Source organism: Orcinus orca, chromosome 10 (genome assembly GCF_937001465.1).
Source record: "Orcinus orca chromosome 10, mOrcOrc1.1, whole genome shotgun sequence".
NCBI lineage: Eukaryota > Metazoa > Chordata > Mammalia > Artiodactyla > Delphinidae > Orcinus > Orcinus orca.
The window spans coordinates 48,007,266-48,020,313 of record NC_064568.1 but is presented as its reverse complement, the minus strand read 5'-3'; the positions used below and the strand labels follow the sequence as shown (position 1 = coordinate 48,020,313).

Genomic DNA, 13,048 nt, shown 5'->3' with positions numbered 1-13,048 from the left:
TCAATTTGCATTCCCACCAACAGTGCAAGAGGGTTCCCTTTTCTCCACACCCTCTCCAGCATTTATTGTTTGTAGATTTTTTGATGATGGCCATTCTAACTGGTATGAGGTGATAGCTCATTGTGGTTTTGATTTGCATTTCTCTAATGATTAGTGACGTTGAGCATCCTTTCATGTGTTTATTGGCAATCTGTTTATCTTCTCTGGAGAAATGTCTATTTAGATCTCTGCCCATTTTTGGATTGGGTTTTTTTTTTTAGATATTGAGCTGCATGAGCTGCCTGCATATTTTGGAAATTAATCCTTTGTCAGTTGCTTCGTTTGCAAATATTTTCCCCTAATCTGAGGGTTGTCTTTTCGTCTTGTTTATGGTTTCCTTTGCTGTGCAAAAGCTTTTAAGTTTCATTACGTCCCATTTGTTTATTTTTGTTTTTATTTCCATTTCTGTAGGAGGTGGGTCAAGAAGGATCTTGCTGTGATTTATGTCATAGAGTGTTCTGCCTATGAGCTCTGTTCCTCTAAGAGTTTTATAGTGTCTGGCCTTACATTTAGGTCTCCAATCCATTTTGACTTTACTTTTGTGTATGGTGTTAGGGAGTGTTCTAATTTCACTCTTTTACATGTAGCTGTCCAGTTTTCCCAGCACCACTTATTGAAGAGGCTGTCTTTTCTCCATTGTATATTCTTGCCTCCTTTATCAAAGATAAGGTGACCATATGTGTGTGGGTTTATCTCTGGGCTTTCTATCCTGTTCCATTGATCTGTATTTCTGTTTTTGTGCCAGTACCATACTGTCTTGATTACTGTAGCTTTGTAGTATAGTCTGAAGTCAGGGAGCCTGATTCCTCCAGCTCCATTTTTCTTTCTCAAGATTGCTTTGGCTATTCGGGGTCTTTTGTGTTTCCATTACAAATTGTGAATTTTTTTTTTCTAGTTCTGAGAAAAATGCCATTGGTAGTTTGATAGCGATTGCACTGAATCTGTAGATTGCTTTGGGTAGTATAGTCATTTTCACAATGTTGATTCTTCCAATCCAAGAACATGGTATATTTCTCCATCTGTTTGTATCATCTTTAATTTCTTTCATCAGTGTCTTACAGTTTTCTGCATACAGGTCTTTTGTCTCCTTAGGTAGGTTTATTCCTAGATATTTTATTCTTTTTGTTGCAGTGGTAAATGGGAGTGTTTTCTTGATTTCACTTTCAGATTTTTCATCATTAGTGTATAGGAATGCAAGAGATTTCTGTGCCTTAATTTTGTATCCTGCTACTCTACCAAATTCATTGATTAGCTCTAGTAGTTTTCTGGTGGCATCTTTAGTATTCTCTATGTCTAGTATCGTGTCATCTGCAAACAGTGACAGTTTTACTTCTTCTCCAATTTGGATTCTTTTTATTTCTTTTTCTTCTCTGATTGCTGTGGCTAAAACTTCCAAAACTATGTTGAATAAGAGTGGTGAGAGTGGGCAACCTTGTCTTGTTCCTGATCTTAGTGGAAATGGTTTCAGTTTTTCACCATTGAGAACGATGTTGGCTGTGGGTTTGTCATATATGGCCTTTATTATGTTGAGATAAGTTCCCTCTATGCCTACTCTCTGGAGTGTTTTTATCATAAATGGGTGTTGAATTTTGTCAAAGCTTTCTCTGCATCTACTGAGATGATCATATGGTTTTTCTCCTTCAATTTGTTAATACAGTTTATCACATTGATTGATTTGCATATATTGGAGAATCCTTGCATTCCTGGGATAAATCCCACTAGATCATGGTATATGACCCTTTAAATGTGCTTTTGGATTGTTTGCTAGTATTTTGTTGAGGACTTTTGCATCAATGATCATCAGTGATATTGGCCTGTAGTTTTTTTTTGTGACATCTTTGTCTGGTTTTGGTATCAGGGTGATGGTGACCTCATAGAATGAGTTTGGGAGTGTTCCTTCCTCCACTATATTTTGGAAGAGTTTGAGAAGGACAGGTGTTAGCTCTTCTTTAAATGTTTGATAGAATTCGCCTGTGAAGCCATCTGGTCCTGGGCTTTTGTTTGTTGGAAGATTTTTAATCACAGTCTCAATTTCAGTGCTTGTGATTGGTCTGTTTATATTTTCTGTTTCTTTCTGGTTCAGTCTCAGTAGGTTGTGCTTTTCTAAGAATTTATCCATTTCTTCCAGGTTGTCTGTTTTATTGGCATAGAGTTGCTTGTAGTAATCTTTCATGATCCTTTGTATTTCTGCAGTGTCAGTTTTTGCTTTTCCTTTTTCATTTCTAATTCTGTTGATTTGAGTCTTCTCCCTTTTCCTCTTGATGAGTCTGGCTGATGGTTTATCAATTTTGTTTATCTTCTCAAAGAACCAGCTTTTAGTTTTATTGATCTTAGCTATTGTTTCCTTCATTTCTTTTTCATTTATTTCTGAACTGATCTTTATGATTTCTTTCCTTCTGCTAACTTTGGGGTTTTTTGTTCTTCTTTCTCTGATTGCTTTAGGTGTAAGTTTAGGTTGTTGATTTGTGTTGTTTCTTGTTTCTTGAGGTAGGATTGTATTGCTGTAAACTTCCCTCTTAGAACTGCTTTTGCTGCATCCCGTAGGTTTTGGTTCGTCATGTTTTCCTTGTCATTTCTTTCTAGGTAGTTTTTGATTTTCTCAGTAACCTCTTGGTTGTTTAGTAGTGTATTGTTTAACCTCCATGTGTTTGTATTTTTAACAGATTTTTTCCTGTGATTATATCTAGTCTCATAGCGTTGTAGTCAGAAAAGATACTTGATACGATTTCCATTTTCTTAAATTTACCAAGGCTTGATTTGTGACCCAAGATATGATCTATCCAGAGAATGTTCCATGAGCACTTGAGAAGAAAGTGTATTCTGTTGTTTTTGGATGGAATGTCCTATAAATATCAATTAAATCCATCTTGTTTAATGTATCACTTAAAGCTTTTGTTTCCTTATTTATTTTCATTTTGGATTACCTGCCCATTTGTGAAAGTGGGATGTTAAAAGTCCCTACTTTTATTGTGTTACTGTTGGTTTCCTCTTTTATGGCTGTTAGCATTTGCCTTAAGTATTGAGGTGCTCCTATGTTGGGTGCATAAATATTTACAATTGTTATATCTTCTGCTTGGATTGGTCCCTTGATCATTGTGTAGTGTCCTTCTTTGTCTCTTGTAATAGTCTTTATTTTAAAGTCTATTTTGTCTGATATGAGAATTGCTACTCCAGCTTTCTTTTGATTTCCATTTGCATGGAACAACTTTTTCCATCGCCTCACTTTCAGTCTGTATGTGTCCCTAGGTCTGAACTGGGTCTCCTGTAGACAGCATATATACAGGTCTTGTTTTTGTATCCATTCAGCCAGTCTGTGTCTTTTGGTTGGAGCATTTAATCCATTTAAATTTTAGGTAGTTATCGATAAGTATGTTCCTGTTACCATTTTCTTAATTGTTTTGGGTTTGTTATTGTAGGTCTTTAACTTCTCTTGTGTTTCCTGCCTAGAGAAGTTCCTTTAGCAGTTGTTGTAAAGCTGGTTTGGTGGTGCTGAATTCTCTTAGCTTCTGCTTGTCTGTAAAGGTTTTAATTTCTCCATCAAATGTGAATGAGATCCTTGCTGGGTAGAGTAACCTTGGCTGTAGGATTTTCTCCTTCATCACTTTAAATATGTCCTGCCACTCCCTTCTGGCTTGCAGAATTTCTGCTGAAAGATCAGCTGTTAACCTTATGGGGATTCCCTTGTGTGTTATTTGTTCCTTTTCCATTGCTGCTTTTAATATTTTTTCTTTGTATTTAATTTTTGATAGTTTGATTAATATGTGTCTTGGCGTGTTTCTCCTTGAGTTTATCCTGTATGGGACTCTCTGTCCTTCCTGGACTTGATTAACTATTTCCTTTTCCATATTAGGAAATTTTCAACTATAATCTCTTCAAATATTTTCTCAGTCCCTTTCTTTTTCTCTTCTTCTTCTGGAACCCCTATAATTCGAATGTTGGTGCGTTTAATGTTGTCCCAGAGGTCTCTGAGACTGTCCTCAGTTCTTTTCATTCTTTTTTCTTTATTCTGCTCTGCAGTAGTTATTTCCACTATTTTATCTTCCAGGTCACTTATGCATTCTTCTGCCTCAGTTATTCTGCTACTGATTCCTTCTGGAGAATTTGTAATTTCATTTATTGTGTTTTTCATCATTGTTTCTTTGCTCTTTAGTTCTTCTGGGTTCTTGTTAAACGTTTCTTGTATTTTCTCCATTCTCTTTCCAAGATTTTGGATCATCTTTACTATCATTATTCTGAATTCTTTTTCAGGTAGACTGCCTATTTCCCCTTCATTTGTGTGGTCTGGTGGGTTTTCCCCTTGCTCCTTCATCTGCTGTGTATTTCTCTGTCTTCTCATTTTGCTTAACTTACTGTGTTTGGGGTCTCCTTTCTGCAGGCTGCAGGTTCGTAATTCCCACTGTTTTTGGTGTCTGCCCCCAGTAGGTAAGGTTGGTTCAGTGGGTTGTGTAGGCTTCCTGGTGGAGGGGACTGGTGCCTGTGTTCTGGTGGATGAGGCTGGATCTTGTCTTTCTGGTGGGCAGGATCACGTCCAGTGGTGTGTTTTGGGGTGTCTGTGACCTTATTATGATTTTAAGCAGCCTCTCTGCTAATGGGTGGGGTTGTGTTCCTGTCTTGCTAGTTGTTTGGCATAGGGTGTCCAGCACTGTAGCTTGCTGGTTGTTGAATGGAGCTGGGTCTTAGTGTTGAGATGGAGATCTCTGAGAGAGCTTTCACCGTTTGATATTATGTGGGGTCAGGAGGTCTCTGGTGGACCTATGTCCTGAGCTCGGCTCTCCCACCTCAGAGGCATGGGCCTGACACCCGGCTGGAGCACCAAGGCTCTGTCAGCCACCCAGCTGGTCTTGCTAAAGCCTGGCCGCCTGCAGCAGCCTGACCAATGGAATATTCAAATTGGAAATGTTGCCTTAGCGCTGGGTGTTGGAGGAGATCTCCTTCGCTCCTTACCAGAAATAAAAAAGGATGGACAGCTCCAGCCTGAGAGGCTTGTCTGCTCACCCGCTGGGGTGAATGGGGGCTGGGATGGTGGGTTTATTTTTATTTATTTGTTTGTTTAGATTCTTTAGTTTTCCTGCCATCCCAAAGGGGGCAGTCATCAGCATTTATGGAAGTGTTTTGATTTGTCTTCATGTTGGGAAAATACATGATTAGGGGTTGATGTAATGCACAGGAGGAGCATGTTATAGGAATAAGCTTATTCAAGTCATTTCTGATTTGTGTTGGTTTTTTTAAATGCAATATGATTTTTACTCATTTTAAAGCATCCGTAGCGCCAAGAGGACTGTTTGGGAGCAGCCTCCCTTGTCTCCACTTTGATAAGAAAATTGCTCCTCCTGGGACAGCTGACTTCCCACTGCCTGTGATGGGTACAGGGTTGTTCAAAGTGCACGCTCCAAATTCAGCACTCCTTAGCTTCGGAGGGGATTTTGGCTTTAACAGTTATGTGGTTCATCTGTCTCAAGCATTTGTTTTGACTCTAGCTCTTGCTTGCTTTACTTTTTTAAGCTTGGAAAGAAGAAACCCAGAATAGTCTGGGCCTTTACTTCCAAATGGGGGTTTAGACAAAAGTTTAAAAAGGCACTTGCTTTGTAGCACTTGCCTTGGAACCCCCATGTGTGCTGGTAATCACCTCTGTTCCCTCAGACTGCTGGTTGCCAGCCCCTATCCGGCAGGGCCTGTAAACCAGTGCCCCAGCCTTGCTAGGCTATTAGCCACGATTGGCATCTGTCCTGGCATCCCATGTACTCCAGGTTCCTTAAAGGCCACACGCTCCATTCATTGGGTTTATGCTGCCCACCTGCTCAGGCTCAGTTTCTGTGGGTTCTTCGGGGGATGGGGAAGAGGGGACCTTGTCTGTGCGTTGTTTGGGGTTCCCCGCCTCAGGACCCCTCTGGTTCATTCTTACATTGGCAGCTGGGAAATCCTGGGCAAGTGCTATAACTTCTCTGTGTTCCAGTTTCCTCCTTGTAAAATGGGCATAAAAAGAGGAGCTACCTGGCATGTAACAAGCTATTACTGAGTAGGGGCCATCTGTGGACTCCGTCTTTACAACCATCCACCCTGGCAGGCCAGCCCCAGTCCTATAAGGCAGGTGTTATGGCTTCATTTTTCAGGTGAGAAAATGGAGGCTTGTAGAAAGGGCAGCCTGTTTGTCGGATGACCCATAGCTGTTACATATCCGAGCAAATCAATTGGGACACCGATGCCAAAGCTTGTGCACTTTCTATGCTGCATACCGTGTGCTTTTCTGCATGCTGAGGAATTCCATGGGCCCTGTCCCAAAGGATTCCCGTCTAGGAATAGCACTGTTTTTTCTGGTGAGGCTCAGGCTGACTCATCCTTGAGTGGGGCCAATAAAGTATTTCCAGGGAATAAACTCTTTCTATTAGCTCACTGGGCCAGGTTATTGAGAACCCCTGCTCACCTTTGACTCCTCAGTTAATTAGAGAATTGGGATCAAGTGCTTCCAGAATTTCCCTGAATTCTCTATTAACTGAGTTAACACAGAGCTTATCAGCTCACGGGTCACACCTCACATGGCTGGAAAAAAGGAAGGGGGTCTTAGATGAATACCAAACTTCAGTCAGACATAGAACATGAAGGGTCATCTCAGTTTGACAAACACAGGAGGAAGTAGCAAACGGGAAGATAAACTTCACACTCTCCCTGGAGCCCAGCGTTAAGCCCTGACCAGATTTGCGGATTTGCTCCTCCCACAGGGCACTGCGTTGGTGGTCAGAGCAAGTTTGGCTCCAGAATAAAGTCGAATGCTGTGTGAATGGGAAGAAGGAGCCTGAAGGCCAAGGAGGCTCACTAACTTCATGATCTGATTTCTTCCTGCCAGCCACACTGCATATTACAAGCAGGGCTGGAGCTTGGCTCCGCTGGCCAAACTCTCAGGGCTAGGACAGCCGAGGTATGTCTGGAAAAGAGAGGACCTTTGCCAAGGCAAACATCTCCCATGCCAGGCAGACCAGCAAATAAGCTGCCTCTTGAAGTCCCTTCATCTGAATCCCCGAAGAGCCAAGGCTTGTTGAAGTACTAAGTGCAAACTAGGGAGCTACTGAGTGCCCGGTACTGAGAATATAGGGACGAACATGCAGAAACCAAGTAGGCTTTAATCTTGTGTTCTAAAAAAAAATGTTAATTGATGTTTTTCTGATCCTGAGAGTAATGTGTCTTAGTAAAACAAAAAATTTAGAAAATTTAAACTGAATTACTCAATCTCTGGGGAGAAACCTTGATAGCATTTTATGGAATTGGATGTGTCTGCTAGCCAAGGAAAAGTGGGACTGGGAAAATGGCCAGTTTTGTGAATCTTCTTAAAATAGGGTCCAGAATTTCATATTAAAATTTTTTCTTTTAAGTTTTGATTGGGACTTTACTTGAAAAATGAAACTAAAGATTATGAAAATAAGTTTATGTTATTCTACACGTAACAGCTCTTGTAATAATAATGGTCAAGGATACTTAGACCCAAGGCAAAAGTTTATTTGCTTTATTAGCATCTTTAAAATAGCAGTGCATTAATTTCTGAAATGAAAGAAGTAACTGAGTCCTGGGTAGGCAGCTTTTGGATGTGAATATTCCTATTATAAGGTAACATTCTTTGCTTCATAGTTTGCCTTTTTTTTTTTTAGAACAATCACAGAAAGGTCGTTTTTATGATGGTACATTTTTCCCAAACACTTCTCTTGATCTTTTAAATTTGAAGCCTTATCTTCTCAAGCATCTTAAAGTGTTATCATCCAAGGATAATTTTGACTTCTTCAACAGTTGTTAACTGATCTAACTCTGCCAGATCCAGACTTAATCAGAGGCTTTGAGTGGTTTGAGCAGTTTCTGAGCATCACTTTCATTGATTTCATGAAAGCCTGCACCTTTGCAACAGGTTTTAGTAGATTTGCACTGCATATGAGTTGGATAATCAGATTCTACACTGTCTGGCAATCAGGGCCAAAGGGTAGACAGTCTATTCACTGGTCCACATTCCCCATCAGCTGAGAGCTGGTAATCATAAGTCTTGCAACAGTGCTGAAGGTAAGTTCTCCAAGCTAAAGTCAATGTAAGCAATGATTGAGGCACAGAAGGAATCAGAGCCACGGAGAAGCCTTGTCCCTAGAATCTCTCCCATGTACCTCCTGGTGGGGTACCACATGCCTGGCGGAGGTAAAAAGCACCGTTCCCCCACTAAATCACTATTCCTGATGCTGTCTAAAGCCAGGGCACAGCTAGTTTAGCTACATCACCCCAACATTCATCTTTTAAAGGTTCCCTGAGACTTCTCTGACTACAGGATGCCTGCCTGACTATGGAGTGGGGGTGGAGGTGGGCGGGGGTGGTACCTAGCTCCATAGTGACCCTGTTTTTTAAGGTTATGCCCCAGGCAGGATCTAAAACCAGAGCAAAGGGGGTGCTGATACTGCTTTGAGATTAAGTGCTCCCTGATGGGGGCAGCTATGCTGACTTTATAACCAGTAGTTAGAAAGTTTTTCCTTGGGTTAGTATGGATTTGAACAACATTCGTTAGCATGTGAGGGTTCCCCTCCCATTGCCTCTCCCCACCTGGGAACAAATGCCCAGTACTTTCCAGAAGCTCTCAGTGCCAGCAGCCTCATCTATAAAGAGTATTGTCTGAAGTCAGGTTCACCGGAGAAGAACCTGAGATGGGGATTCCTGGGCAAATGATTTACTGCAGAAATGCTCTTGGGAGAAAAGGAGTGAAGGGAACAGAATGGGGCAGAAGAGAGAGGCAAACAGGTATGTGCTCTCAGCCTAATCCCACGGGGGCTCTGGAACATGAGTTGCACAGCACAGCTGGTCTCACCTTGAGGCAAAGGGGCAGCCTTTTGCACCCATGTCAATCATAGGCTGCAGAGGAAGGGTGTTATAACCTCCCAGGCAAAGCAGCTCCCATTCAGCCAGGGACTGGAAGTCATCTAGTAAAGGGGTTCTGGGTGCAGATCTTGTGCCGTCCACACCAGCAGTCACAGTGTTTGCTGAAGCCCATGCTCTGGGGGCCTCTTTGCCTCATAGCTGCAGTGAAGGGTGGAAAACAGAATTAAAGCCTTTCAGTCAAGGGGACTTACATAGCCATGGGAGGGCTGTTCTGGTGCTGACAGGCGCAGAAGGGTGATCCATGACATTCTTCCCTGTTGCAGCGTCCGGGAGCGCGTGAGTCATGACCATATACTGAGCGCTTTCATTCCTACAGATGTCTTTGGTTTTCACTCTTTTTGCTTGTCCCCCACCCCAAGATCCAACCGGAATTCTGTCATTTCTATTAGACTGAGTAGGGTGGAAGAGAGATGTGGAATAATGCAATAAATGCTGGTTTAAATGTTATTTCCTCGCATTTTGGAATTAACAAAAATAAAGTAGTTCAGCAGTTCTCAGACAATCAAAAGCAGTCTTAGATCAAAGCTGAGTAAACGGAGGTCCCCTCAATTTCCAGAGTAAATTTTTAAAGCCTAGTGAGTCCTTCACATCCATGTAAAACCTGAAGAAGTCTTCGGGGTGATAAATCTTTGAGAACGGATAGACCTTTGACTTAAATTGAAAACCTCTGTCCTGGTTTGAAAGGGATTTCCAGTGAGATATTGAGCTTTGGAACTGGGTTGAGTAATATAATTTATGTATATCCTGGGATGCTCTTGAGAGTAATTACACCAGGACAACAGACATAAACCAAGACTGTCCCAGGGAGTTAAGGTCACCTAGGCTTGAGCTCACTGCCTCTAATGCCCACAGACCAGTTAGCTAGGATTTAGAGTAGCTTGTACTTGGGCCAATTGTGGATATTGTTTCTTGGGTGAGGAATTATAAGGAAGAGGATGGTGACAAGAGGCCACCAACAGTGAATCATTAGGACCAATCTTTGGGCCATGCAGTTCGTGAGACAGCATTTGAGAAATCATTCACTGGTTTTCCTTATTGAGATTGCCGCTGCATGTTCTCGAGATTCCAAGAGCAGCCCCTCACACTGCCCTGTAAATGTCTGTTTCTCTGCTGGAAGATGTCCCCCTTCTAAGCTGTGAGCTCTTTAAGGACAGGGACTAGTGTCATCCAGATCTGTGTCCTCAGTGCTGATCTTGGGAGATGATGTGATGACTCAGCCACTCAATGGATGCTCAGGGTCCGTTCCAAGTCCTGTGCCATGCCCATATTAGATATGCAAACTTACCTACCACCCACGAGTGTTTGGGGCAAGATGGGTGAAGGAAGCCTTGGAAGAAGGGCTGAGGAAAGGTGTTCCTGACAGTGGGAAAAACTAGGCAAAAGTGTGGAAAGTGTGGAAATGAGACCAAGAAAAGGATATTTGTAGAATAGTGACATATGTGCTCAGAGAGGTAGGGGCCAAATGGATGCCAGTGTTAAGATTTTGAGCTTTATTATGTTCATAATGGAGAGAGGCATTTTAAGAAGATTCCTCAAGCAGCCTGTAGAATGGACGGAAAAAAGGGCAAACTCATAGCAGTGGCTCCCAAAGCATTGCACAGTGGAACACTTACTGTATCACCTACCATGAATTGAAAATGCTTATCTCAGGCCCCACAATCCCAGAGTATACTCAGACCACTGGGGCGTGGCCTGGGAATCTGTATTTTTTAAGGCGATCCCAAACCAATTTTAATGCAGGAGGTCCCAAGCCCACATGAGGGATGCTGACTAAGGTCATGGAGAACAGTTAGAAAACTTAACAGTTACTGAGATCAGTTATCCCCATTAGATATCTAGATTGAATGCTGAAAGATAAGCTACAGTTCCCTTTTATATTTATATATCTCCTATGTTTTATTTCCTTGTATTTCGGGTTGTTTGTGTTGCTGTTGCTTTGTTGCTATTTTCTAAATAAAGTTTTATTGATGTTTAGAAAACAGACAAAAGTACACAAATCATTAAGGGCCCAGCTCAGTGAATTTTCACAATGATCACACCTGAGAACATCCCCAGCACCCCGAGAACTCCCTTCCACTTGCCACCCGCCAATTATTATCTTGACTTCTAATCCCACAGATGAGTTATTTGTTTTTTGTCATTTCTACTTTTTGTGTTTGATAATGTTCATAATATATTAGTGTAACAGTATATGTGTATAACATGTAACTAAGTAGGTATGTTGTGGTAAGTGCTCACATTTTTTCTTTTTCTGATTAGACACACAACTTAAACTTTTTTTATTTCACCCATCTACCTGGAAGTGTGGGTCTGGGCTGAGGTGCAGGTCTTGGAAATTGGAGGAGGGAGCATGGGTGACATTTCAGAGCCAGAATCCACACAGGTTGGTTCCTTTTGGCTGCCGTTGTGTGTTGCAGAGTTGCCAAGGCCCTTGAGAAGATCAGGGCCTTGGTAGGGGAAGGAGGGAGGTTTTAGAGTCAGTCAAGAATGACCTTGGGGGCTTCCCTGGTGGCGCGGTGATTGAGAGTCCGCCTGCCGATGCAGGGGACATGGGTTTGTGCCCCGGTCCGGGAAGATCCCACATGCCGCGGAGTGGCTAGGCCTGTGAGCCATGGCCGCTGAGCCTGCGCGTCCGGAGCCTGTGCTCTGCAACAGGAGAGGTCACAACAGTGAGAGGCCGGCGTACCCAAAAAAAAAAAGAAAAAAAACAAAGAATGACCTTGAGGAAGTCACATGACCTCATTGAACTCCAGCACCCCAGCTTCTAGACATTCAGCCAGTGCTAGTTCTGTTCTGTGCCTTCTCCTTTTCCCATATCTGCAAACATTCTGTCTCCCCTCAGAAGTCTTGATTTGGTCTCAGTGACTCGGAGAGGCCCTGTGGATTATGAAGAGCCTCCTGCTTTTCTTTGACTTTGGTTGTAAACTATGTGTGCAGGTGGTAAGATGGCAGCTCCCCACGGCCCCTTTCCTGGTTTTCTCGTGCCTGTCTGTAGAGTCCAGCCCAGGCCAGCTATGCTGGGAACCCTCTCCTTGCCCTTGCACCCACCCCCACCCTGGGAAGGCTTGCTGAGGGTGCAGCTCAGCCCTCATTGCTTCATGCTGTAGAAGGAATCCCTGTGTTTTCCTTGGTGCGATTTTCTTAGCGTTTATTTTTCCTCAACTAGTAAGGTTTTGAAAGGCAAGATTAGGGTGTGAGCCAGAAAGGCAACTTGGATGCCTTTTAATGCAAACCTAAGGAGGCATCCAGCTCACGTGTGGGCTGTCCCGTTTCTCCAGGAGAGCACTAGGGATCAGAGCCAAAGGGCTGATTAAGAATGAAGAGTGTTCTTACTAATAAGAACCTGCTGTATAAAAAAAACAAAATAAAATACAAAAAAAAATAATTGCTTTAAAAAAAAATCACATTTTTAACTGTTTTTATCCCTACATCTTCCAAACTTTTTGACCCCAAAACCCTTTTTTAAAATGTAATACCCACAGAACTAATGTTTTACAGAACACAGTTAGGGAAACTCTGATATACAATAACAAACATGATAAAGAAAAAAAAAGAATGAAGAGTGGTTTTGTCCTCTGCACTGTCTTCCCAGAGAACCTCTGGCAAGTGTGGCGGCGGGGCGAGTGGGCAGTCAGAGGAGGATGGGGACTTGGCCTGTCAGAGGCTCCTCATTCCAGCACAGCCAACAGTGGCTGTTTTCTGAGAACTTCCCTATAGCAGGACCATGTCTACTGAAGCCTGGATTTGCCTCCCTGGGGCTCCTCCACACACTTGTCCTGGTGCAATCAGCCCATCTCTTGGTACTTTTTGTCTTTCAGGAGGAAATGGGCATTTCCTGTGAACTGCTGGAATCGGACTTCCTCAAATGCAGTGTGGGATTCCCTTTCATGAGGTCGAAGTCGAAGGTAAGGGGCAGGGACGGGGCACTTCCTTGGCAGCACCCCCGGCCCTTCCCACCAGCCACTCATTCTGCAACTGCCTCCCCAAGGTTTCGTCCACACCCCACTGCAGCAGGGTGGCCAGCAAAGCCCTGCCTGGGCACAGCCAGCCCTGCCCATGGCCATCTCCAAGTCTGTTCCGGGGCGCCGTGGACATGTGGTCCTTCCCCTTGATC

General features: G+C 42.9%; 1 protein-coding gene across 2 annotated transcripts in view; it reads left to right on the top strand.

The window, feature by feature from the left end:
• ITGA9 (integrin subunit alpha 9) overlaps nucleotides 1–13,048 on the top strand; it is a 348,141-nt gene that overhangs the window by 258,005 nt on the left and 77,088 nt on the right. For both annotated transcript variants that reach the window (XR_004475769.2, XM_004277914.4), the window contains exon 19: nucleotides 12,753–12,839. Coding sequence is in view for 1 of the 2 variants with exons in the window: in XM_004277914.4 (XP_004277962.1) it covers nucleotides 12,753–12,839 (87 nt within the window). In the remaining variant the exon portion in view is untranslated. The remainder of the gene's footprint in view (nucleotides 1–12,752; nucleotides 12,840–13,048) is intronic.